The following is a 26,674-nucleotide window of genomic DNA, read 5'->3' on the forward strand; positions in this document are numbered from 1 at the left end:
ATTATCCTTTGCCCGTTTTTCTTTTTCTTTTTGAATCAGTTTGAATGTGCATAAGATACTAACCGTTTCTTTCACTGTCAGGTTTGTGGCAAACATTTTTTCAATGTTTGCCTATTGATTTTGTCCCTGTTTTCTTGGGCAGAAGCTTAAATTTCAAGCCGTCGAATGTAGCAGTTTTTCCATAGTGGTTTGTTTAGTCCCGGGCAGCATCAAGCAGCGGTCAAGCGGGGTGCTTTGAGTTTAGTTTACTGGAATCTGTGACTTTGGGCAAGTAGGCCAAATACTTAGCTACCAAATCTTAAGTTACTCAGTTGCAGTCTTCTCATTTGCGAAATGGGGATAAAGGCACTAAATACGTCACAAAACTGTGAGGATTAAACGCAGTTAAGGAAATGACTCCGGTAGTGTGCACACTAGAAGCGCTCTACATAAGAATGGTTAGGAGCTGGCATTTCAGGACTTGCACGCTGATTCTTTCCTGGTTCAGAGAGTGGTACAGATTTCCTCAAATATTTTCATTCTTTTACCCTTCGGGAATTTATTTTGGCGCACCAAACAACTGATTTTAAGGCCTCAAGTCACCTGGAGTTTTCGGTAAGCAAGCGATCTCCTTCAAGCAGCCTTAAAGCGTCAGCCTGCAGGAAGGAGCAGTGCCCGGCGGGATGTGGCCGGGAGAGGGGAGGCCGGGGAACCGGGCCGCGCCTTGGCCCCCTCGGCCCCGCCCCTCGGCCCCCCGCCCCGCCCCAGCCGCGCCTTAGCCCGGCCCCCGGCCCTCAGCCGCGCCCCGCCTCCCCGCCTTAAGCCCCGCCCACCCTCAGCCCCGCCCTATCAGCACCCTCGACCCCGCCCCCAAGCCCCGCCTCGCCCCTAGGCCCCGCCCCCTCTGCTCGGCCCCCGCCCCGCGCATCCTAGGTCCCGCCCCTCCCGGTCCCGCCCCCCCCCCTGCCCCGCCCCGCTCCCCGGTGCCCTGCCCTCTAAGCCCCGACCCCAGAACGGGCCCGCCCGGCCCCTCGGCCCCCCGCCCACCCCCGCCCCGGCCCCGCCCCCGCGCGCTGGGCCGCGGGTTCCTGTGCGTCCGGCGGCGCTGCGACCCTGCGGGCTCTGCTGCCTGGCCTCCCTCCCTCCCCGCCCAGCGTCCGCCCTGAGACCCGGACGTGAGTGCGGGGCTGTCTCCGCGGCGGGGCCGGCGCGGCGGGCCCCGCAGCCCCGGGCCCCGCGGGAGGAGGGTCCGGCCGGGACCGTGGGCCCGCAGGCTCCGCGCCGGGCCCGCCCGGCCTCGCGCTGGACGTGGCCGGGCTTGGCCGCGGGGGCCGGGGCGGGGTTCCGCCGGGCGCCTCCGGGGCCCGGCGCTCGGCCTCCCGGGGGGGGCGGGGGCGGGGGCGGGCGCCTCCGAGAGCCGGGGCGGGCAGCCGCTGGGCGGGGGCGCGGAGGGGAAGGCTGTCCGCCACTGCCGCCAGCCCGCCGCCGGACGTCTCGGGGTGCGCGGCCGCCGCGGCCCGGCGGGGCGGCTGCCGTTACTGGGGGGGGGAAGCCCGGAGACCGAGCACACCCACCTTTGCGCTTGAGGACGAGCCGCGGTGTGTGCTCGTCCTTGCTCCTGCCTTTCCGTGGCTGCCTCGACAGCTGATAATCAAGTAGAGGGAAGGGCCGGGCTGCATAGGGCGATTATTGGCGGCGGTATCCCACAGACACGGCCAGTTTTTATCTGTTAGCTCATTTAAGGCTCGCAACCACCAGTTTAGGTGATATTGTTGTTCCCGTTCATACTCTTGGAAACTCACAGTGAATAATTTATCAAATGACACAAGTGGTGAGTTGAGCATGAGGGTTGGAATTCAGGCCTGCTTGATTTCAGACGACAGGCTTTATGGCTTAATGTAAAGAACATTACTCTTTGGGATAAGCTGGATACCCAGCTTTCAAATCTACGCTTTGAGGTGTGTTAGCTATATGACCTTGGGCAGGTTACTCAACATTTTAGGCCTGTTTCTGCATTTGTAAAATGGAGATAAAATACCTCCCATGTCATAGGGTTGTTATGAGGGTTAAATAGATCGTGTTTGTAATACACTTAACAGAGTGCCTGGTGCAGAGTTAGGCTGTAAACCTATAGCTGCATATGTCCTGCTGTTGTCATTATGGGGTCAGCAAACTCCAGCTCTGAGCCAGCCAGAGCCAAACAAAACTTGTGCAGGCCTAGAGCACAGGTAGAGGGAAGCAGGAAAGGATAAGAAAGAAAGGAGAACTGAGAACAGATGATGTGTATGATGGCAGTTACAGTGACACCAATAGATTCGTCTGTGGTCCCCAGGGCCACTTTTCTGCCTTTGAGGGAATTTTTTAAAAGGCAGTGCCTTCTGGCTGATGAATTGGAAAAATGCATCCCGCTCTGGGCTGGAAAAGTTCAGAGAGGCAAGTCTGTGGGGCTGGACCATGCTAAGGCTCTCTGGATGTCGGGGAGCCGAACCTTAGCGCTCCACAGACTGCGAGGTGCCTGGCAGAGACCCCACAGTGAAATGTGCAGGATTTGTTCTCTCAGATCCAGCCCCTGAAGAAAGGAGAGGGAGAGGAGGTTTCAGGATGTAGGAAACAAAAGGATTCTTCGCCTTTTAAGGGTTGCTTAATGACTGAACACTTCTCCTAATTTTGCTTCTAACTGTGAATGCTTTATAGACAATGATCTTCATTTCTACATAAATTTAAGGCAACCTAAATATTGCATATTTTTAAATGTTTTATTTTTATGTACTCTTTACAATGCTATCACTACTACTGCCCTGAATATTTCCTTCGCAGCATCTGTTCAGATACCCAGTTCATACTGTACCCTGGCTCCTATCAATTCTCGCTATAGCTTTAGACATAGTTTTCCTTGCCCTCCTTTTGTGGTATTATCACTGCACTTTTTTTCTACTATTAGAGTTTTCCTTTCTCTTTTTTTTCAAAGCTTTCCTTAGTCAGTGATTTAGTATGCTAGAAAGTATACCTGTCAGCAAAACTAAGAAAACTAGGATTGGGTGTGAAATATGATTAAATAACGTTTCGACTTTCGAAGATTTGTAATGAGTCATCACTGCTCATCAAAAGCATGGTCTTTTAGCAACAATCAGTGCCCCTTTCATTGGTGGCACTCAGCAAGTTTGAGGAGGCCAAACGTGGGCATTCCTTTAATGTACCTGCACCCTGCAGGCCAGTTTCCTTCTCACCAATGTTTTTCCCTCGTTTTCTTACTTATCTTATAAGGATTGCTAAGCAAGTTCAAGTCCAAACAATTAGGTAGGATATTTGGTAGAAGATTTGTTGAAAGAGTGGCTGAGAAGGAGATTTAAATTAGCACCTAAAAGTAAAGTATCAGATTTTATTTAACTACATTATTTAAGTTTCTGATATGATAATCAAAAGCAGACATTGTGTATACATTTTCATAAGATTATGATAACTGCATTTAAGCTGATTATGCTGGTTTAAATGTATTTGAAGAAGCTGAGGGGGGAAGGGTATTGGGATTCTTTTGGAGAGGCTATTTATTCATTTAATATATAACAGCTTACCAGTAGGAAATCATAATTTTAAAAAGACATTAAAATTAGTGTAATTGTCAAATTTACCAGTATCAATTAGATGGATAGCATATTAATACAGTTTCCTCATGAAAAATGGAAGGAAATACTATCTACTCATTTTAGCAAGTCATTTCGAAATGTCCTCATACCAAGTGGATGGATTATGTCTGGTTCCTGTAAAAATTACTAAAGCAGCCGTGTGGTTGCAATATGCGTTGTCCTCGGGCTACTTCAGTTTTCTGAGCTTTTGGTTTACCAGGCCTCTAGACTCTAAGGTGATATAGATGTTAAAATAGATACCTACAACTGTAAAGAGGAACCTGTCTGTCCACATTTTCATTTGTGTAGGGGTCAGGATTTTTAAAAAAGAAGCGAAAATCAAGACAAGTGTTTCCTGATGGTGACGTCAAAATAAGTGTGTAAAACATCTAAAACTGCACCCACCTTCCATACTTCTTCCTCCTCCTCTGCTTTATTTGTCTCTCTGGCACTTACTACCACCTAGCATATGATATGCTGTACTTACTTATTGTTTTTATTGTCTGTCTCCCTGTAGTGTAACCTCCTGAGGGCGGGGATATTTGCCTATTTGTCGGTTTTTTTCTCTGTTGTCTCCTAACACCTTAGAATAGTGCCTGACACACAGTAGGCGCTCTATACATATTTGTTGAATGAGTATTGAGTGAATGCATAAGTACTATTAAACTGTTCGTAATTGGGAAATATAAAGGTGTTTGACAGAAAGTTACAAACAGCTGAGATGTGTGTGCTAAGCAACCATAAAGCAAATATTCTTGCAATCAGGAAATGTATATAACTTCTCAACAGTTCTTGCTCAACGTACAAACTTTTAAACCTTGAGAACAAAGTGGTTGTGGTTCTTGCAGCTTTGAACTGAAAGAATTTTCATATTATTGTTCACCATGAGCCAGCGAGGCGCACGTAGTGACAAAATGTGAAGTGTCTGTCGTGCCCAATTGGATATTGTATGTGCCCTGCTAAGAAGAGAAGGGAGGGAGCCAAGATTTAGAAAGAATGCTTTTAGAGTTGGGCAGGTGAGAATTCTGATGACTGGTCCAACATCTGGAAGATTCCAGAAGGTGGGAAGTTCTTCAAGCACTCTGAGAGGAGTGAGAGCCCCAAGGGACTTCAGTCTCTGCAGGTTGATTTGCTTTAATTTAGCATCCAGCCCGCCTGCAGCACGGCTGGCGAGAACTCTACCAAGTCCTTGTAATTTTAAACTTGCCAGCTGAGCATCCTGGCATTTTCTGCTAGGGGGGGCAGCTCTCATTTTTGTCAAGGCAGTTTTTGGTAAAAGATGATTCACTTCGTAGACAGGTACTCTGTAGCTAACTTGCCAAGATGCGTGTTTCATAAACTGAGTCAATACTGAGCTGTCACTCTTCTAACTTTTAACACCTCCCTCCGTGCACCCACGATGAACTGTTCACTTGGTAGGCTTGAAAATATAATCAGTGACATTTCTAAAATGTGTATACAGCAGCCAAGGGATCAGTAAAGCAGTATAACCTGAAACACATGTTAAGTAAACTCTGTAGCATGCTGTGAATCAGAGAACAGATCAGTATATCTTAGGAATTTTCTAGAGGCATCAAGGAAGGGGCCTTAGTCACTTTGTAGCAAGAAGGACAGGGTGACACTGCATAGACTTCTTATGTTTAAAGTAAGAGTGATCAGGTGTCAGCACTTTTCGTATTAACCCATGCTTTCCCCAGTTCCGCATGTTTAGGTATCAGTAGCAGTATCACTATTTAGATTTTATTCAGGACAATTCAAGAATCTGGAAATTCATTAAAAAAAAAAAATGGTGGCCAGAAAGTGATTCCCTTTGCTGCCATGAGATGAGCTGAGAGTTTAATAATGTGACATTCTGTGGATGGTAGTAAAATTGACTTCCTTATTATGCTGCATGTACCTAATCGACTGGGCCCTGCGTTTTGTTTGCTGATATGTGTTATTTTTTCAAGTCATCTGGGGCTGGATAAGGAATTTAATAACAATTTCAAGCAAAGATACCTAACTAGTGAGAAAGTATCTAAATGTATTTTTTTCAGATACAGCTTTTTCAATAATGGGAAATGGAGGCTGAATTTGGAAATTTTATCCTTTTTCTTCCAGTTCTCTTTTTGGTTCTTATAAATGTTCTGATATTTTCTACTCTTTTTTTCCCCTGCTTTTTTAGTACCACTCCCTAAACAAGTTCCATATTCACTGTAATTAAATTAGAGTCATAGAACGTTTACTGGAAGAGGCCTTAGAAGTTGCTTAAAGTGATTGACTCAACTCTTAGTTAATTGAAAAAACCGAGGCCTCGAGAAGCTACAGCACTTGCCCGTGTGTGGTGTGGCTGAGAGAACTACACTCCAGTTCTTGTGACTCGGAGCCAGTACTCCCTCCTGTCGGTTCTTCTTCACGTTGGAAAGAAAGCATGCCCATTTCTCTGTGCATATGCTTTTGTGCTTGACCTAATTCTCTATCCCTGTCTCTAGTATCCCATGGCAGGGATTAAAAAAAAAACGTGGGCATCACTTTCTTACTAAATGCAGGAGAAGCTCTGTGAAGTCCTTTAATTAAAGGTTTTCGCTCTCAGAGTCTGGATATTAAGTGCAGTGTGTTCCTGAGAAAAAATGTTGCCCTAAGATGGTCCAGCAGTGCCCTCAGAAAGCATTGAGGTCCTCTGACCCCCCTGTAGATCTGTGTGTGTGGAGAAAATGTTTCCTTAGCCTGAAGTAATTTACTATTTAATGGGCTGTCTTGAAGACGAACTGCTATGATGTAAATATAAACCATTCAGTTCTGCTACTCCTGTGGCAAGCTACTGCTATTCTGGTTACATTTGTTTAAGAAAGATAGTAATAGTGGTAGCTTAAATATTAAGCTTGTAATTTTTAATATCGTATTGATTAATTTGTGTCAGGCTGAATATTACATTTGATAAACTAACTAGAAAGCCATAAGGAAATTAATTAGAGAATATTGCTGTTATACTAAATAATGAATAATTAGAGGCATTAGTGCCCTCAGGATGTTCTGGCATTAGGCGAAAAAAATCTGGGTTCTTGCCCTGCCTTGTCACTTAATAGCTTGTTTATCTTGGGTAAGTAATTTTGCCTTTTTGGAGAAACTCATCTTTTTTTTTTTTTTCTAATAGACGCTATGCATTGTTCTAACAATTAACAATGTGCTGAAAATTATCAACATATTGTGGGGCATTCCAGATATTTGAGTGCTTACTATTATAGTCATGGCTGTGGCGTATTGAGCTCTTACCATATAGTAGTAATCCTTGTCCTGCCCAATTCACTAGGTTTTGGTAAGGTTCAGAAGGTAATATATTATTTGGAAGCACTTTGAAAATTGTAAAGAGCAAAACCAAACATTATCCAGATGTATGGATACTTTAACTCTTTTCTTTCCTCCTTTTCTCCCATTCTCCCCTCTCCTACTCACTACCCTTAAGTTTCAGGTGAAAAAAATCCAGTAGCAAGTGGCAACAAGAATGCAGATTCTTTTATAGTGACTATAGTTTTAATCTTCAGGAAAAGTAGAAATCTCCAGGAGATTTCTTCTGCTCTGAGGACATTTTGCTCCCTGTCTGCACCATACAATTTTATATTGTCGTGTATTATTTCTGTGTATACATGGCTAGCTAGGTATTTATTTTGCTTTTGTTTTGCATTCTCCTTCCCCTTCCCCCTGCATTTAAAACACCTAGAATATAATCAATAAATAGTTGTTAAATGAGCGGATCTCCCCAATACAATTATTATAATGAGCTCCAAGGTCGTCTATTGCTGTGTCATGTCCCCCTCTGTCCTTCACATAATAATGGGTACACAGTAACCTCTTAATATATACTCTTGTCAATTTTACCTGGGACCTCCAAGTACTGTAGCAGCTCTGGGATTTACTGCCATATTACCCTTCCCTCACTTTTTTTTGGAGGGGGGCACCTATTACTGTTGAGTCACATAGTTTAAGAAACACTGCATAGGTGTGTCCTGCTGATGTGGCTGGGCCACTTTCCAGCCGCCCCAAGGTTACTTCTGCTGCCTTTCATTGGAAGTCATGCAGGATGTGCTATGGACTAGCAGTTACTGAATCATGGTATTGGAACCAGAAAGAACCTTTAGAACTTCATTTTGTAGCTTAAGACTGAAGTTTACTAAAGGCATTGGTGAGTGGGCACTGATTTTCCCTCCCAGTTGTTTTAGGACAAATGATGAGTCATTGTCGCTGGCCCTGGGCCTCCTCCCCAATGCACCAATGTGCAGTCACTCAAATGAACAACCTTGTGAGAGGATTTAGGAAAATTAGCACTTATCTATAGTCGAGGCTGACTGCTTCCGCAAAATTTTGTGTAAATCCCAGAGATTCTTTTATTGTTATTATTCCAAGGTGCACTTCATAAGGAAGGATGAGAAGAGCACTTCATGTCTTAGAATTTAGTAATAAGCCATCAATAATGAGACAATTAAAATTGAATAGTTAATAAAATAATAATTGCTGTAATTCATAGAATGTCTAATATATGCCGAGCATGCTACAAACCTACGATTGTCAGGTATTTTTTAATCCCCATTTTATAGATGAGGAAATGGAGGTTTAGATAGATAATTTGGCAGAGCTGCCACACTCAAATAAATGATGAGAAAGAAATTTGAACCAAGCATATTGACTCCCGAGTTATTGCTCTCTCTGCCACAAATAACCTGTGCCAGTCGTTGTGCTTCAGGATGAAGAGGAGGCTGTAAAACGTGGTCCCTGTCCTCAGCTCACAGTACGTGGAAAGGGAGATGAGCTATGCATACGAGTAACAAGAGTGGAGAGAAAATAGAACCGGTGCCGTAACTGCACTGGGGGGTATAGCAGCAGCTTTATGGAGGAAGTGTCATTTGAAGAGGATCCTGAAGAATTTAGACGGGCAGAGGCAGATGCTCAGGTAGGCTAGGGGTGCATGTGGACAGAGCCGTGACCCCAGGCTTGGCTAATTGAAGTAGCTACGGGGTGGCCAGTAGTGATTTTTTTTTTAATCAGAAGTGATAAAATCATGATGTGACTGGAGAGAGGGTGGTGGTGGGACTTCCCATTAGGAGACTCTCACAGTAGGCAGGTGAGGGCGACAGAAGACCTGAAGCAGCTGTGACTGGGTGTAGGGAGGGCGCTGCACTTTCACATTGGAGAGAGGTGGGGTCGTAGTGGGCAGGGTCTGCTTCACCGAGTAGATCTGAGGAGTGGGTTACAGGAAGATGGGGAAAGAGGAAGCAGACCAGACTGCAGGATTTTCACCCAGGGCATGGGAGTGACCACATGCCTTACATTTCACACAATCTTAGGTCTTCATTTTCAATTGTTTTGAATTATGTGTGTCATATAATGTTCATTCAGGAAAGTTAGGGTGACTGGGAGAATGGTTGATATGTTTAGTATTTCTAGGGGTTATTTGCTTTTCAGAAGCCAAACGATTCTCCAATAAGTAATCTGTACAGTAGAGAAGCTGCTGTCGAATCGCAGGGGCTATTTCTGCTTTTCCCTCTATCATCCTGCTCTTTGGGGAGTAAAAGACATAGAATCACTCTTTAGTTGCACGTGCATTCCTCTGCCTGGTCACCTATCCCAGCCAAATCCCCTAATTTCCAGACTCAAGAATACAAAACATTTGTTTTATTTTCTCCCATCATAAAAGAATACCTGATTGCTCTTTTTAAAATTGTGTATCATGTGCTGGATAATTACGCAGAAAGGAAATGAAAAGAGCCTCTTTGTGAATTTTCCTATTAACAAGGTTCCAGAGCCGAGTGTTTATGCAATTTCTTCCATGTGCCGTTCAGCCGTAATAGGTTTCTAGATAAAAATGAGGCTGCATTCAGAGTCATATTCAGGGGGGAATGATGCTAATGGATGCTAATGCAGTGATGTAACTGTCGGCAATTTGCTACATCATCAGGTGTGCCGGGCTCTTGTTTTTATAGCTCTTATATGAGCATTGTCAGGGAGAAAAATAACACTTGTCTGATGTGCTGTGTCTCTTGGCTATGTGACTGACTTTACACGTAGATATTCTCTGCGTTTTCTGTTGAATTCTCCCCAACCTTGGAAATTTCAGGGCTTTCTGGTTGCTGGTAGAGAATTCTCTATATTTTGTTTTTTGGGGGCTTTAGAAATCCTGGCTCATTCTAAATCCGTCCGCAGGGTGCTGCATTATCCTGGGTACTGCGGACATGACTCTAAACTACCTTATGCAAAAGAAAAAAATTATACAGCTAACATTTATTCCGTAGATTCTTTGTTAGCTATGAAAAGCGAGATGCCCGGCACATGCCAGATGTACAAGTTCACTTGCAGTGTCTCTGGTTTTATTGTTGAGGAAATCTAGGCTCAGAGAGTCAAAGTAACTTACATGAGGTCCCATAGCTAGCGCCAGATGCAGGGTTCAACCCGGGTGCGCATTACTCCAAACTTCATCTTGTTCCTGTACTGTAGTAATCTGTTATTATTGGTGCAGCAGGAATTCAAACGAATGACCTAGTGTGGGTTGGAATAATTAGGGAAATCATCATGGAATAGGACAAAAAAAATATGAAACGGGGATAGGTAAGAGAGGATCAGGTCCTGGAGGCAGGTAGTCCTAAAATAATAATAATAATAATAATAATAGACTTTTACTATGTTCTAGGCGCTATTTAAATTTTTAACTCATTTAGTCTTCACAACAACCATATGAGATAGAGACAGTTGTTATTTTCATTTTGTAGATGAGGAAACAGAGAGGTTAAGGCTCTTCCCTAAGGTCGCACACAGTTAAGTCAGTGGTGGGATCCAGATAAGAACTCAGGCGGTCTGATTCCAGAGCCTGTGATGTGGGGCGGTGAGGAGGAAGGGGCAAATCAAGGGAGGCTGCTTCAGGGCTGAACACAGTGGAAGTAAACTAGGGGAAAGGTAGTTGTGCATAGGGACCAGGGGTGGGGGGGTGGGGCTGGGGGATGTAGGCTTCAGCTGATGCCTGAGGCCTCAAGAGGGGTAAGATCAAAGAGCAGTAGAGGTAGAGGAAGATCAGGAGGTGACGGAGCCTGAGGGGATGCTCACAGTTCCTGGTGGGAGGAGGAGGAGAGGTACTAGTCAGAGGTGGAGAGGAAGAGAATCGGGGTGGAACATCCCAGGAAGAAGAGCATGGGGACGAGGCCGCCGTGTCGGTACGCCAGAGACCTCTTGGATGTGGATAACTGCAAAGTAACTGGATCATCGACTGTCGTCTCCGTGCTTTTGTGTTTTGTGGTCTCTCTCCTTTCCTGCCAGTTTCTCCTTGCCTCTTATTACGTTGTGAGCACTTTTTCCTCTTTCATAAATCAAAGTGAAGAGGGATGATGATTGTATTCATCCTATTATCGCAAATGCCCTCTACTGTCGTGTACACTTCAGAAAAGGAGTAGCTCCTCTTCTGAATTGGGTGGTGTGCAGGCGTGCTCATTTTGGTGAATGCTGTATCTGGTGTATTGCTGGATAAGGAGACCTTCTTGGTTCGTGTTAGAGTCTTCTAAATTCCAAGACACCGTGGAGCTAGAAGAGCTTGGGCACAAGTGACATTTTAAAACAAGCCGTGCTGTCCGCTTATCCCCAGTCTGAGAACCCGCAGTAGCACCTGTTGCCCACGCCCTCGTCCTTCAGCCTGGCTCTCAGGCCCTCCACACTTGCCCCCTGACGCGGGTGCTCACTTCTGTGACCACAGCGAGGTGTCCTCACTGTGCCTTCTAATGTCTTGTTCTTTCCTGTCCCTGTGCTGTCTCGCTCTTCACCTGTGTAAACGGATGCTTCAGAGCCCGGGCGGTGTCCGTCTCAGCCCACTGAGTGCTGTCAGTTCTCCTCTGTCTGCTTCACTGACTTCTCCTGGACCTTAACATCTGTGGCGCGTGTTGTCAGTACTATGTATTTTAGCACTTGATAATTTCGATGCACGTGAAGTGGCAAAAAAAAATATGACTTCATAGTAAAAGGCCATAGTAGTTTTAGTTTTACTTTTACTTTTTTCTAAAACCTTTTAGTTTGACTTTTTACTTTTAGTTTTTCCTAAAGCTTTTAGTTTTACTTTTACTTTTTTCTAAAACTAAAAGTAGTTTTAGTTTTACTACAAACATCCCTGCGTAGGGGATTTAGGAGGCAAATTGGGGTTTGTGAATTTTGTTCCTTATTAAGGAATAATTCTCTTCCCAGGTGAAGGTCCACACATATAGCATAGCTTTTAAAAGGGATTTCTAGCTACTAAGACTACGAAACCTACCTCATTATTCTCTGTTTCCTTTAATTTAGGGAACTTAAATGCTAGTATTGATTTTTGACACATATTGAGGATTGCCACTGTTTTTAGAGAGTCCATCAGAGTAATTAAAGAATTTCCATAAATAAGACATGAGTTGTTTTTTGACATTGCCAAAGAGCTCTTCTAATAGTAATCCTTATTATTTCAGACCTGATAGGGATTTGGTACAGCACAGAAATCCTGTTTAAATATAATAGGATGGTGAGTAGATTTGTTCCTGTTGTCCCAGAATTTCAGCTAACTCTCAAAGTGCAGGGCAGAGAACATTGACTACCCGACAGTCTAAGGATGTTGCCTGCAGCTCTAGGGGAGGAGGTTCATACCTCCAGACCTGACCTACCTCATCAACCTCCACATCACTCTAGACAGTCGGCCTGGTGGACTTCCAGCTGGGGAACGCGATGCCTGTTTCCTCTTCTTGGTGACACCTGCAGTCCCTTTTTTTCCCTGGTCTCAGAGGAAAGCAGCTCATCCTCAACCCTCTATCACCTCTCACGGCCAGCCCCCAGTACTCCGCCCTGTCCCCAGTCTTCTTCATGTATTGGTTGGAGGTTGGGGTGAGAAGAGGTTGGTGAAAGTAAGGCTCACTGCTATTTCTTAGCAAGTCTTAAGGAAAGATGAGCCATGCCTGTTTGCTGGGTGCTCTCTGTAGAACAGTGGGTTCGTCAACTTTGTCTACACATTTGAATGGTCTAAGGAGCCGATGCCCAGGTTGTACCCTCACCCAATTAAATCAAATCTCTTTGTGTGGGATGCCAGCATCAGTGGCTTTGAAAACTCCCCTAGTGATTCCAATAAGCAGCCAAGATTGAGAACCACTGCTGTAAAATGTGCTGTAAGGTGGGGTGAGGAGAAAGGGGGTAGGTATTTGGAGTCTCCTATTCTCCTGGTTTGGGTCTTAGCCACAATTCTTTGAAAGCAGCAAATATCTCACTCAGTATCATGTTAAATAAACAAAAATAACATTAAGGTTGTGTTTTAATCTGTTTTGTAGCAGAATGCTATGTCTGCTTTTTTTTTTTTTTTTTGGTGAACAAGATGAGCCCTGAGCTAACATTTGTTGCCAATCCTCCTCTTTTTGCTGAGGAAGATTGGCCCTAGGCTAACATCTGTGCCCATCTTCCTCTACATTGTATGGGACGCCGCCACAGCATGGCTTCATAAGCAGTGCTTAGGTCTGTGCCCGGGATCCGAAGCTGTGGACCCCAGGCCGCCGAAATGGAGCATGTGAACTTAACCACTGTGCCACTGGGCTGGCCCCATGCTATGTCTACTTTTAAGTGAAGGATCAAGATTATACTTGGACTTTCTGAATGGTAAAATTTATAGTAAAGTGAAAAAAAGGTTAATATGTTTTATTTGCCATCTTAAAAGCTGCATTTTATTGTTGTTGTACAGTAAATGAGTTTCATCCCAGCAAGAGAGTCTGACTGAAGCAATCTCACTGGGATGAGCTAATAGACGTTGCAGTCACCAGGAGGCACATACAGCAAAGTCTTATTCTAGCAAGTTCACTGTGTTATTCTATTCTGACAGTTTCTCTTAAGAATCCAACTATTTCGTTAGGAATGCATGTGCTTCTTAAAGGCGCCATTTCATTGGCTTTCTCATTTCCTTGCTTTTCTCACAGCTCAAGAGATGGCTGCCCAGTGCGTCACGAAGGTGGAGCTGAATATTTCCTGTGATAATCTCTTGGATCTAGATGTAGGGTCAAAGTCGGACCCTTTGTGTGTGTTATTTTTGAATACAAGCGGCCAGCAGTGGTATGAGGTAATATTAAATACTGTAGGTGGAAAGCAATCTGAATTGCTCTTTTGACAATATGAAGAGTTTATTAAAAATGTTAAAATAATACAACCATCTCATCTGTTAATGCAGATGTTTGGGGGCAAGTTTGTCCTTGATTGTAGAATTTTTCATCCACATCTAGAAACTTCCTTTAGCTCTCATGCCTGTATTTAGTTACATATGCTACACAGAAAAGTTAAAATCCAAGTGCACCATTGATCTGAAGAAACTTTTTTTGTCTTGGGGTGGGTATAGGTTGACCGCACAGAAAGGATTAAGAATTGCTTGAATCCCAAATTTTCCAAGACATTTATTATTGATTACTACTTTGAAGTGGTTCAGAAGTTGAAATTTGGGATTTATGACATCGACAACAAAACCATTGAGCTGAGCGATGATGACTTCTTAGGAGAATGTGAATGTACCCTTGGACAAGTGAGTGTAAATAGTTGCTGTACTATATTTTGGCTAAATTTTAACAAAAGAATTGGGTATTTTGGTAAGTGCTCATTAGTTTAATTTTTAAAGTTGAAAAACATGTAATCACTTTAAAGACCGAGTTCATATATTAGTATGGTTGTCTTGAACATAATAGAATTTATCTAATTTTTCATAAGGGCAGGGATCATGTGTTTTTGGCAAAGCCTATTAATTCTTTTGAGTTAGGGGTGTTTCATTCGGCATTTCGATAAATAGTACCATTGCTCTAGCTGCTTTGTGTGCTGGTCACAGATTTCAATACAGTGTTCTTATGTTTAAGTCATAAATGCTGTCCGAGTAACAGTGACTTCTCTGATATTCTGACCAGCATGACTGGTACCTCTTGACCCCCGATGCCCCAACACCATCCCTTTACCTGGCTTGCTCCTCCTGAACCTTAGATACATCAGTTTAAACCTTACTCTTCCTTGCAAGCCTTCTCTGAGCCCTGCAGTAGTTTGGAGACTCACTTGATGCTCTCTCCTGCCCCTCTACCTTAACATTCACCATATTTTATTGCAATTGCCTAATTTGCTGTCTTTCCAGTGTGTGACAAGTTGGGTCAGGGTAGGGTGTGTCTGTGGGTGCACCATTTTGCTCCTAGCTCAGAGTCTGACTTCTAAGGAGAGATCACCACCGTTTGTAGTAGAATGGGGAAGGCTTTAGGAGGGAGGAGTCATCTTTTTTCATTGGTGACATGTATTGCTCAAGTTTGTCCTGTATGAGTTTATCTCTCAGTGTTGAGTTATTTGCGGATCACGGTATTTCCCATGACTCAAGGACAACCTGGAGCTGATCAGTGTTCTACAGCCTTGATAAATAGTCTCAAAGAGAAAAATCAAAGAAGTATTTATTTTTTGGAAAAAAATCACAGTGTGGCTAAAATTATAATGAATTTGAGAGCTATATTTGTTTGAAAGTGCCTAGGTCTGCTCTATTATTTTACTCAAAATGATATTTTTGTGGGGATCATATATTGAAGTTATGTGTCAATTGAAAAGTCAAATCCCATTTGCTGAGTGTTCTGAGGCCCACCTTCCACCTCCCGGGGTTTCAGCTCAGTGACTGGTGTATGCAGTGGGAATGTGGCCCTCTTTTTCCATTACCAGGAAGAAGTTAAATGTTGAAGTAGTTGATAAAGAAGCTAGTGGTGGGAGATTGTACCGGCCAGGACTGGCCCCTCAGGAATCTTTGCTAGTGAGTTTTAAATGTGTAGATGGCTTTTATAATCTCTGTATCTTTAAGGAAGGGACTTAATGTTTGCATTTCTAATGACTTTTGAACTTTGTACTCAACCTTTTTTTGAAATCATTCAGTTTAGAAATTCACATGTGGAAGTGAAATAGCTCTTTGTAACATCGCTTTCTAATTTTAACAGATTGTTTCCAGTAAGAAGCTAACTCGACCATTGGTGCTTAAAAATGGCAGACCTGCGGGGAAAGGGAGCATTACGGTAACAATAAAATATTTGTCTTTTGCCTCAAAAGATTTAGCATAATTGGACATGCTGAAACCGTACATTTCAGACACGTATTCTACAGCCAGCCTTTGTCATGTGATCCTGAATCTTGCCCTCCATCCACTCTTGCCTTATGGTGATCACAAATGGGAAATGTGTTGTCCCAAAAAAGAAAGAAAAATGCAGTGTGGGAATCCCTTCTTTGAGTTTTTTTACATTGCCCATAGCTCAGGGGTACCTCGGTGATGCTTGCCTCTCCCCTGAGGAAGGGCAAATTCCCAAGTTAGAGAGAAACTCTTTAATCATCTGAATGGATCAGTTTGGCTTTCTGCGAAGCAAACATTGTCCCCCCAACATGACAGAAACTTTCCATAATGGATTTTAGTCCAGATGGATCTTGTGTTCTGACATGGCCTTTGAACCTCTCGACTCCTAACCATCCTTTGTGCTTGCACTCTGCTGCTCCTGTCCTCCTACGCGTTGCTGATGGCCTGGCCCTGGGCAAATGCATATATGCTTCATCCTATTTTAGATTCCAAATTATATAGTGCCACGCTCTCAAATATCTTATCTTCTAGAGTTTCTGTCCAGGTCATCACTGCCTGGAGCGATAGTTTTCTAACTTGAGCTCTGTCTGAGAATGGAAGGCTGGCTCCCTGAGGAAGCCACGTTTGAGGGTTATTGTGATTATCAAATGCATTTCTCTGAGCAGCTGCTCTCCTCTGGTTTAAATTTCCTGAGGCATGAGAGTGTTCAGTCAGTTGGGGGTGTTGACTTCTGTGGGACAGAGAACATTATCAGTGGTTAACTTTATAGCCTGGAATTTGTTTTTAAGTAGAATAAGTCTTCCAGTTACACTGGATGAAAAGCATTGGTCTAATATTTCCATTCATAGTGTCTCTAGGTGTGATTTACTCATGCTTCTCAGTGTTTGGAGAACTTTAGCTAGTGTTGTGCAGTCTTCCAGGGCTTTGATTTTTCACTGAAATGGAGAAGATCCAGTTTGGGCAACAACATTTGAAAAGGAAGTTGCATAATGCAGATTAGGCATATTTGGGGAAAATATTTATTTTGTATGCATAAAAGAAATAACGATAAATATTTCTTAATGGTACCATTTTGTTATTAAACATTTAGAATTCATTTATAGTTTATAAACTTTATATATTTTAGATAACAGAATAAATCAATACTCCCTGATTATGTCAGAATCCCTAAAAATGTATTTTCTTTCACTTACCTTATGTACTCATAGATTTCAGCTGAAGAAATAAAGGATAACAGAGTGGTCTTGTTTGAAATGGAAGCAAGAAAACTGGATAATAAGGTGGGTGGTGATGCAGATTTCAACAAGGATCTCATGTTTTGCCTCACATTGATTCCTTTTGAGAAAATAATAGTGCAATTAATATTATGAACTCCATCATCTGAGCATCACTTAGAGTATTAGTTACTTCCAAATGCTGCTTTTCTGTGCGTGTGTGTTTAAGCAGAACCCATTTCTCTTTATCTCTTTCCTCTAGATGTAATGAAAGGGTTTGTCTAGCCTAAAAGAGGAGTTAATATAAGCATTAATTTTGTTGTAAAAGACATTTGCGAGAGTATAGTTGGATTTCCTTAAGGAAAAAAGCAAAAATTCCATGCTTTATTAACTACAGATTTTCCTTTTCATTCAAAAGTCAGTATTTTTTTATGAAGGATAAGTACCAATACATAACAACACAACAATTTAGTATATAGCATGGAGTAGAATAATTCTTTGAGTGATCTTTGTACTTAATTCTATAATCCACTCAATATTTTTCATCACTTGCATTTACCTTACAATTCAGTTTGCAAACAGACCAGTAGCCAGGGACCTTTTTTCATTTTGGAAAAATTTAAACATATACAAAAATAGAATAGTATTTTAAAAAAAATTTCATGTCCCCGTCACCCATCTTCAGCAGTTATAACTCATGACCAATTTTGTTTCATCTCTACCCCATCTACTTTCTCTCCTCCCAGACATAATATCATTTCATTTGTAAATATTTTGGTGTCTCTCTAAAGACTCTTTAAAAAATATAATTGGTCAATATGTTTCTTATATCTTTTTTAATCTATAAATTCCCTCCTTCTTTACTTCTTTCCTCCCTCCCTCACTCCCTCCCTCCTTTCCTCCTTCTCTCCCTCCTTCCCATCCATCCATTCATCCATCCCTCTGCCCATGGAATTTATTCCGTAGAGAAACTGGCTGCTTTGTCCTGTAGAAGCTTCCATACTATGTATATGGCTGCTTAAACCCCTGTGGTGTCATTTAACATGTTCCTCTCTCCACCTTTATTTCCTGATTTCTGTAAGCTGGTAATTGAATCTAGAGTTATGATCTGATGGTATTTTGAATTGTTGGTAAGACAGTTCCATAGGGGTTGGCGTGTAATTCCATCAGGAGGCTCATATTATTGAGTTTTATCTTTTTGGGTTGTTAGTGATCGTTGATCATAACTACTTAGATATATTGTTTTAATAAGAGTATAAAATAGTGATAGTCTCATGCTATCATTACTCCTTCATTTAGTAGTGAGAATACTTCTATAAAGAGAAGTATTCTTCTCTACATTAGGTATTTATTTTGAGGTCCAGTCTGTACAGAAAAGGCAAGTTAAAATATTTGATTTTTTTCCCCCGGATTTATCATTTTTCAGAATAATTTGGTTCCCCACCATCCTCTAAATGTGACCAATGAGGGTTTTTTGTTTGTTGTTTTTTGTTTTTAGTATCACTATCAGTTAACTCCTGTTAATGCTGAAGGTCTTCCAGCTTTGGCCTGTGGGAACTTCTTTAAGTTTGTTCCTGAGACCGTTTGTGACAACCCCAGGGGTCTTTGGGTAGCTTGCTTGCTCTGTGGCATGGCAAATGTTCCAGGCTTATTTTATCTAATTTCTGTCCCAGATTGGCAGATTAAAAGGAACCTTACTACATTTTAGTGGGAATTGGTATTTAGAGACCATATTCTGGTACTAGGGGTGCTTAGTCTTTATTGATTATTGCCGCTCATTGTTTCTAGAACTTTTCAGTAAACAGATATAGGAAAGACTTTTATTTAAGAAAAAATAAATCATAAATTTACATAACTGTTTCCTATTCAGATATAGAATTACAGGGCCTTATGTCTTTAATTCTATATTTATACCTCTTTTCTCTTATGCTGAAAATCTTAGTTCCTAAAAATATTAACGTAATTGCTTATCTATTTTGTCTTATATAATGTCTAATAGTTTCATAATAAAAATATCCATATTATAATTAAAATATTTTTACTGAAAACAGTTTGAGCTTTCTTTGAAGTTCTTTTTGTCTCTAGGGTTATATATTCCAGTCGGGATATACAGTCAAATTCTTGTGTTTTAAAGAAATAGTTCTCTGAGTGGTTATGCTGTCACGTTGACACAGTTGAATTTTGCTTTTGATATTTAGGGATTGCTTTTTTAAAAAACATTTTGAGTTAATTTTTTTTATAATCATATAAAAGATTTACATGGTTCCAAAGCCAAATCTACAAAACAAGGTATATTCAAGAAATTTAACTTCTTTCCCTCTCCATTCTATGTTTTATACTCTTTCATCACTGTAGGTAATAATTTTTTTAAACTTACATTTTAGAGTTTAATTTTTCAATTTCCTAAAATATCTAAGGTTTTTTTGTGTGTGTATGTGTATATGTATATATCCATATGTGTATATTTGTGTCTGTATGTATATACACATGTATACACATATGTGTATATGTATCTAGATAGATATGTGTGTATGTGTGTGTTTCTACTTATATTCCCCACCCCCAGCCCTTGGGTAAGTGTACCATACTATATGCACACTTTCTTCCACCTTGATTTTTTCCCTAACATGCTCTGGAGGTCTGAGTCAGGGACTTTAAATTCTTATTTTAGTTCTACTACTGACAACTAATGAACTTTCAAACAAGATCTGTCTTCTGACCTTCAAAATGGTAATAATGATATTCTGCCTTTCTCATAGGGTTATTTCTAAGATAAGTCAGACGGCGTGTTAATGTGTTTTTGGAAAGTTAACTTCTCTATGTATAATGCTGTTATTAGTTTTATAAAATGAGGCATAGAGAGACCTATTACATTACTTAAAATTCTTTTTAGAGATAAGGTTAAATTTTAAAAGTTCTGCATAGTCTTTGTGTTTATATTTTTTACTGTACCAAATATATTACTTGCTTGACATTAAACTATTGAGAAGGGAAATAATATTATCTTAGTTCTTAATTTAATACTGAGGTTAATGTGGGACTCAAAAAGTCTTCAGTTCAGGGATATAGCTGCATATGTTACTGTGGAGTTAACAGGTGTTCTTTCATTTTGACAAATAATAAGTAATTATTCTAAGGGGAATGGAAATTTCAAAATGAAGATGACAATGAGAAAATAAAACCATCCACAATCTCACTCGAGTTTAACTTCTGGGAGTAATTTGTACATCCTTCCAGATTTTGTCTCTCTGTGTAAGTGTGTGTGTGTGTGTGTGTGTGTGTGTGTGTGTGTGTGTGTGTTTGTGTTGAGGGTGACCATAAGGGTGTTTTTGAGCACTCAGTGTGCTTGAGCATTGTACAGGAGTGCTATGGTGAATTACAGAGGAAAAAGAAGACGTACTTTGTGCCCTTGAAGTACCTCTGTTGTGCACTGCACACATTTACCTCCGCTCCCTGTGTGTGTAAAGAAATGTGTGGAATTGGTGAAAGAGTAGTGACTACAGAAAGATAAGATATGAAGTCAAGACTCAGATTCATCAATTAATTAGATATGTAATCTCGGCAAAGTCACTGAACCCCTCTGAATCCATTCGATCACTGATAACTGCTCTGTCCCTCACAGAATTAGTGTGGCTAGTGTCTAGAGTATCTTTTATATAGAACTTCTCAGTGCTACTTGAATGAACAGTGTGAATAATGAAAACAAGCCCAAAACATATTTTATTGATTATGAATCCTGTCAATCAGTATATTTTAAAGCCATCATGGTTTCTGAGAAGTAACGGTGTGATACACAGGATAATGAGCATTTATCACAAATGCCTTAGGAGTTCTAGTAGACTGCAGCAACTTTATGGGTGTGTGAGGAAGGTGGTGGGATTGGTATTTACTACTGTACTGTGCTGTATATATCTGTACTGTGGAGTTAGATCAGGTATCGTTAACATGTAACATGTATAAAGTGTGGTTTCAGAGGAGAATAATGACTTTTTTTTTGTGACATAGGATCTGTTTGGAAAGTCAGATCCATACCTGGAATTCCACAAGCAGACATCTGATGGAAACTGGCTAATGGTTCATCGAACAGAGGTGAGTATCAGAATTTGAAAAGTAGAGTTGAGGTTTCCTTTAGAATTGTGGTAATCTGAATTTAAAAAAATTATATATTTATAAAAATATCAATCTGAGTTCAGACATATATAGCCAGAGACACAGGGTCAACATGCTCATTTTTATTTTCTTTTAATGAGGAGGGGCTTCCGTAGTTAAATATTAGTAAAGGTTTTATTTTGAAAAATTTATAACCCTATAAAAAAACACTAAGGTGTCTACCTGCATATTCTTCACCTGTATTCACCAACTGGTCATACCTGCACATGTGTGTTTTCTCTCTCTCCCTCATGCACTCACACACACAGACGCACATATGCACATACACACACATGCACACGTATACTTCTCTTTTGCAAAACCATCCTAGTGTGGGCGGCAGACATCATGACTCTTTGGTTTTAAATCCTACGGCAGGTATTTCTCAAGAACAAGGGCATTCTCCTGCACAGCCACACCTGAGATAATTAATACTGATTTAGTAACATCATCCACTGTACTATTCATCTTCAGATTTCCCCAGTTGTCCCATACATGGTTTATATATATATATATATAGTGTTTTGTTTTGTCCAAGATCAATTCAAGTTTCACATTTTGCATTTGGCTATTATGTTCCCAATATAAGACCCTTCTCCGTACCTCCCTTATATCTTCATGTCATTGAATCTCTTGAATAATCAAGATCATTGTGTCCAACATTCTGGAGTGTTCTGTTTCCTCACAGTCAGATCCGGATCAAACATTTCCATCAAGAACATTGTGTGTGTACCTTGCTCTGCGTCATCAGGGGACCCATGTGTCAGCCTGCCCAGTATTGTTGATGCCAGCCTTGGCCACTTGGTCAAGCTGGGGACCACCAGATCTCGCCATGATAAAGTCCCATGTTTTTTCTTTGTAATTAATAAATGATCTGTGGTGTGATGCTTTGAGACTGCACGAATAACCTGTTCTCCAGCATTTCACCCACTGGTTTTAGCATCTATTGATGATCCATACATGAGTCCATTATTATATTGGAGGTTATAACATAATGACTTTTTTTCTGAATCTTTCATCCCTTTATATATAGTAGCAGATACTCCTCTTTTATCTCTCCTCTCTCACTTTCTCTTTTCTTGTTTTTAGTATCATTGTAGACTTATGGATTGTTATAACACAGTGTATTTGTTGTGTTATAATTCATTAGTGTCATTATTTTTGCTGCTCAAATTAATCCAGATCTGACCAGGGGAGAGTGCCTTCACATGGCTCCTAGGTTCTTTTAACATGGCCTCATTAGTCTTTAAGCATTCTCTTATTTAATGTTAAAGTCTGTTCTCAGTTCACCTTGTGCTTACCCTGTCCCAGGTCTGGAATGAGCCATTTCTCTTAAGGAACGCTGTTCCTTTAGGAGGGTAGTAGTATCTGGACGCCAAGACCTGAGTGCTGCGTGTCCTCCTTGCTGCTGGGATGTCAGTGCATTTAGGCCTTTTCAGTGGACACAGCTGGGAAACGTGCATTTGTGTATATCTGTTTATTATGTGCATATATATGTATATTTCTCAAATTTTAAATCATGAATTTAGACTATTTCTGCAGTTCAAGTCCAACTCCGCAAGGTTCTTCCACATCCTTTCTTATTCCATATTTGAATCTTCGGTGTCCTGCAGTGAAAACCCTGGTTTCCAACAAAATCAATAATCTGTAGTTTCTAAGTGTACCTTGTAATGGGTAGATATATTTTTCAAATAATTTTTTTCTTTACCCAGAGTGTATCACAACTAGACAATGCACCACAGTTTCATGTAGTTGTATAAAATTGTTGTAGCTGGTTTTTCGTTGAGAAGGTTGACTGGGTGAGGAGGTGAAGGCTGGTTGGTGAGAGTGTAGCCAGAATCTCGGAAAGGCAAGAGCAAAGTGTGAATGAACGTTTTTCTGACTGGTCTTTGAATCTTCATTTTTGTAGGTTATTAAAAACAACTTGAATCCTGTTTGGAGGCCTTTTAAAATCTCTCTTAACTCCCTGTGCTATGGAGATATGGACAAAACTATTAAGGTAATTTGAAATAATATATCTGTTATATATACACATATACTTGTTTTATAAAACTGATTGATTAGATGCTATTTAAAGAAAGTAAGGGAGGTAATAGATATCTGTAGGACTGAATTTTATTTAGATTTAGGAATACTAAAGCAGAAATGTCTCTGGTAAGGAAATAGTCTGATCTGTTAACCTAAAGCTTAATCAAATGTTGTGATCTTTATTTTACTCTTCATTTTTTTTTTTTTTTGTGAGGAGATCAGCCCTGAGCTAACATCCGCCAATCCTCCTCCTTTTTTTTTTGCTGAGGAAGACGGCCCTGGGCTAACATGGGTGCCTATCTTCCTCCACTTTATATGGGACGCCACCACAGCATGGCTTACCAAGCAGTGCGTCGGTGCGCGCCCGGGATCCGAACCAGCGAACCCCGGGCCGCCGCAGTGGAGCGCGCGCACTTAACCGCTTGCGCCACCAGGCCGGCCCCTTTACTCTTCATTTTTTAAAATAAAATATTCAATTTAAATCTTTCTTTTAAAAAGATTCCTTTGCTCTGTGAATAGGAGCCTTGAACTACACGCTGCCTTTGGTGTGTCCCTTGCAGATGAAAGTGGCCGTTACTCTAAGACCCCGAGCCGCCTCCTTCCCTCAGCAGCAGAGATCCATGGTGGCGTCTTCCCTCGCTTATGTTCAGAGCGAGATATAATTCACTGAAACTTGTAGACGGCTTTAGTTTTAGAGTCAAGAAAGCAGAGTGAGAACAGGGAGTAGCAGCAAATATCTAAGAATTTTTTTTTAATGTTTTCATTCATACTTTATTATTAAAAAATATGTTGTTGTTTTTTTTTTTGTGAGGAAGATCAGCCCTGAGCTAACATCGTGCTAATCCTCCTCTTTTTGCTGAGGAAGACCGGCTCTGAGCTAACATCTATTGCCAATCCTCTTCCCTTTTTTTTTTCCCCCAAAGCCCCAGTAGATAGTTGTATGTCATAGCTGCACATCCTTCTAGTTGCTGTATGTGGGATGCGGCCTCAGCATGGCCGGAGAAGCGGTGCGTAGGTACACGCTCGGGATCCGAAGCTGGGCCGCCAGTAGCAGAGCGAGCGCACTTAACCACTAAGCCACCAGGCTGGCCCAAAAATATGTTATTTTTAAGACACTTTATACTAGAGTCACTTTACAAAAGATTCCAGATAGAAGCCTTTTCTTGTGTTTCAATGTCAGCAAACGGAGGTGGGTTTTTCATTTGTTTGTTTTTTTTTTTTTCTTCTTCCTGGTAATTAATATGGTGAAAACAGGAAAAGTGGTGTTGTGGAGCAAACGTAGGACTTAGAGTCAGACCAGAGTCCAGTCGTGACTTAGGCCTTGAACCAGCTCAGGGATCTTGGGCAGGTCATCTAACGTCTTCGCTAATATAATAGAGAAAATAATGTCTATATTACAAAAAAAAGTAAGGATTAAATTAGTGACAATGAAAATTTTATAAACTGTTAAACACAGTACAGATGTTGTTATTGTTGAAAACTGCTTCGTTTCTTAGATCCATGAAAATTTGTCCTCAGTTTGCAGGGTACTTTAAAAATCAATATGGGTATGATTTGTGTGGTATTTCAAACAGCAGTGAAAATCTAGGTAAAAATAAGTAGTTGAAAAGTAGCTTTAAAAATTACTTTCTATTGTTGTATTAAATCTAGAACTTTTGCTTTTCACATTAAAAATAGTAAGTTGAAGCTTTATTAGATCTGAGATGCAGGAAAGGCTGTGGAAAAAATGCCTAAACCATAACTATTTCATTGTTGTAATAATATGTTAACAATGAAACAATGTTTTTTAAACTTTTTTTGCACACAGTGGCATGCTTACAGGGCTATTTTATTATAGTAAGTAAACTGCTTTTCTGAAGCTTTCTCTGATGAACGTCTTCCATTCTTAAAAGTTTCTCTGTGTTAACCGTACACAACATGGTTTGCCAAATCATCACTGTCTTTATTTCTGTAGTTCTGTATTTCCTTGTGGTTTCAGAAAGTCATACATCTGTGATTCTCTTGGTGTTTGGAAACTGCTTAGAGGTGTAGTAAAGGTTATAGAGCAGAGAATAGAGTCAGAACCATCAGTGGTTTCTTTGCTGCAGTGTGAACGTGCCAATGTTACCACTCTAGCATGTACTGTCATTTTCATAAGATCGAGTGAATAAGAGAAATAATCGTGCATGTTGCCACCTTGCCTAAAATGGGAATGCATTAGTGAATGTAGTATTGTGTGGTGTGTGCATTCTTTTACATATATACATAGGCACATATGTATATATGCATGTATTTCAATTTCACAAACACTGCTGATACTGTTGTTCAAAACAGCCAATCATACTAGGTTTTGAATTCTTGAAAAGAGAAATTAAATGACATGTATCGTTATATCATTTACCTCAAACTGTAGCTGAACATATGCCAGTGTTATAAATGTCACATCTTTCTTTAGCACTAAACATTTGCCTTCAATGGGGCAACAGTGAGCTTTTCCTATATATTTATTATGGTAAATTATCAGAAATTACAGTTAAAAATATTTATACATTTCCTGAAGTTTCAGGCAGTCTATACATATGAACAGTTTTAGGTCTTCATAAACTTTGTTTAAATAAAATCTTGGCCTTATCAAAGTTTGATCTTGTCTTAGATATAAAGTGGAGTTTCCTGAATGCAAACCTAAAATGTAGAGTCCTGTTTTCCATAATTTTTTTTTTTTTGGTGAGGAAGATCGGCCCTGAGCTAACATCTGCCAGTCCTCCTCTTTTTTTGCTGAGGAAGACTGGCCCTGGGCTAACATCCGTGCCCATCTTCCTCCACTTTATATGGGACGCTGCCACAGCATGGCTTGACAAGCGGTGCGTTGGTGCACGCTGGGGATCCGAACCGGCGAACCCCGGGCCGCCGCAGTGGAGCGCATGCACTTAACTGCTTGCGCCACCGGGCCGGCCCCCCGTTTTCCATAATTTAAAAAAATCTATTAAGAAGTGAAATCATTAAAATATTAAGATTGTTTTCAGCTTTATCTTAATTTTACTTCCTGTAGAAAAAAATTAGTACGAAAATTAATTTTCTTTTCCTGTGACACTTTGAAGAGTCAGATAAAGGGATTTTGGTTTAAAAATTGAATAGCAAATATATAGGGCAAGAGTCAAACTGTCAGAATTGGCCAGAGACTGAAGTGCTTGCAACAAAGAAAAACCCTTATTGTTACTCAAAATTGCAATTCTGCACTTTGTTTTTATTAATTGATTGATTTATTTTTAGTCTTCCTGAATAATAATGAAAATATCAGTAAGGCATGAAAGACTTCTGTTGTGATAAACGCTCAGTTCACTTTTCACAGAACTGAGAAGGAAGGCAATCACGTTGCCAGGTGAACCTAAATAAACCCTGAGCATTCTAGCTTGGCGGTTAATTTGGGCGGTTAATCTGACTTTGTAAAGGACACCCTGTTGGCATAGGGTAAATGCAAAATGCTTCTCAGTTACAGGCTTTTGTTTTAAATCATAAACTCTAGGAGGATTCAGAAGTGTCCTTAGCACAGCCTTACTTTACCTGTGTAAAGAAGACATACCATCTTCTAAGACTGTTTAATTCCTCAGCCTACCTCGCAAGGCTAAGCAGAT

General features: G+C 40.9%; 1 protein-coding gene across 4 annotated transcripts in view; it reads left to right on the plus strand.

Annotated features, from left to right (window-relative positions):
* Positions 1–1,063: 1,063 nt before the first annotated feature.
* Positions 1,064–26,674, plus strand: part of CPNE3 (copine 3) — a 42,813-nt gene continuing 17,202 nt past the window's right edge. For 2 of the 4 annotated variants that reach the window (XM_058528984.1, XM_058528981.1), the window contains exons 1-7: positions 1,064–1,154; positions 13,529–13,668; positions 13,942–14,121; positions 15,545–15,619; positions 16,881–16,952; positions 20,892–20,975; positions 22,945–23,034. In XM_058528984.1, the coding sequence (XP_058384967.1) occupies positions 13,537–13,668; positions 13,942–14,121; positions 15,545–15,619; positions 16,881–16,952; positions 20,892–20,975; positions 22,945–23,034 (633 nt within the window). In that variant the 5' untranslated portion in view covers positions 1,064–1,154; positions 13,529–13,536. Of the gene's footprint in view, positions 1,155–10,753; positions 10,815–12,082; positions 12,100–13,528; positions 13,669–13,941; positions 14,122–15,544; positions 15,620–16,880; positions 16,953–20,891; positions 20,976–22,944; positions 23,035–26,674 lie in introns of those variants that run through there. The other 2 variants (XM_058528982.1, XM_058528983.1) reach the window with 2 other exon arrangements.

This window comes from Diceros bicornis, chromosome 33 (genome assembly GCF_020826845.1).
Source record: "Diceros bicornis minor isolate mBicDic1 chromosome 33, mDicBic1.mat.cur, whole genome shotgun sequence".
NCBI classification, from domain to species: Eukaryota; Metazoa; Chordata; class Mammalia; order Perissodactyla; family Rhinocerotidae; genus Diceros; species Diceros bicornis.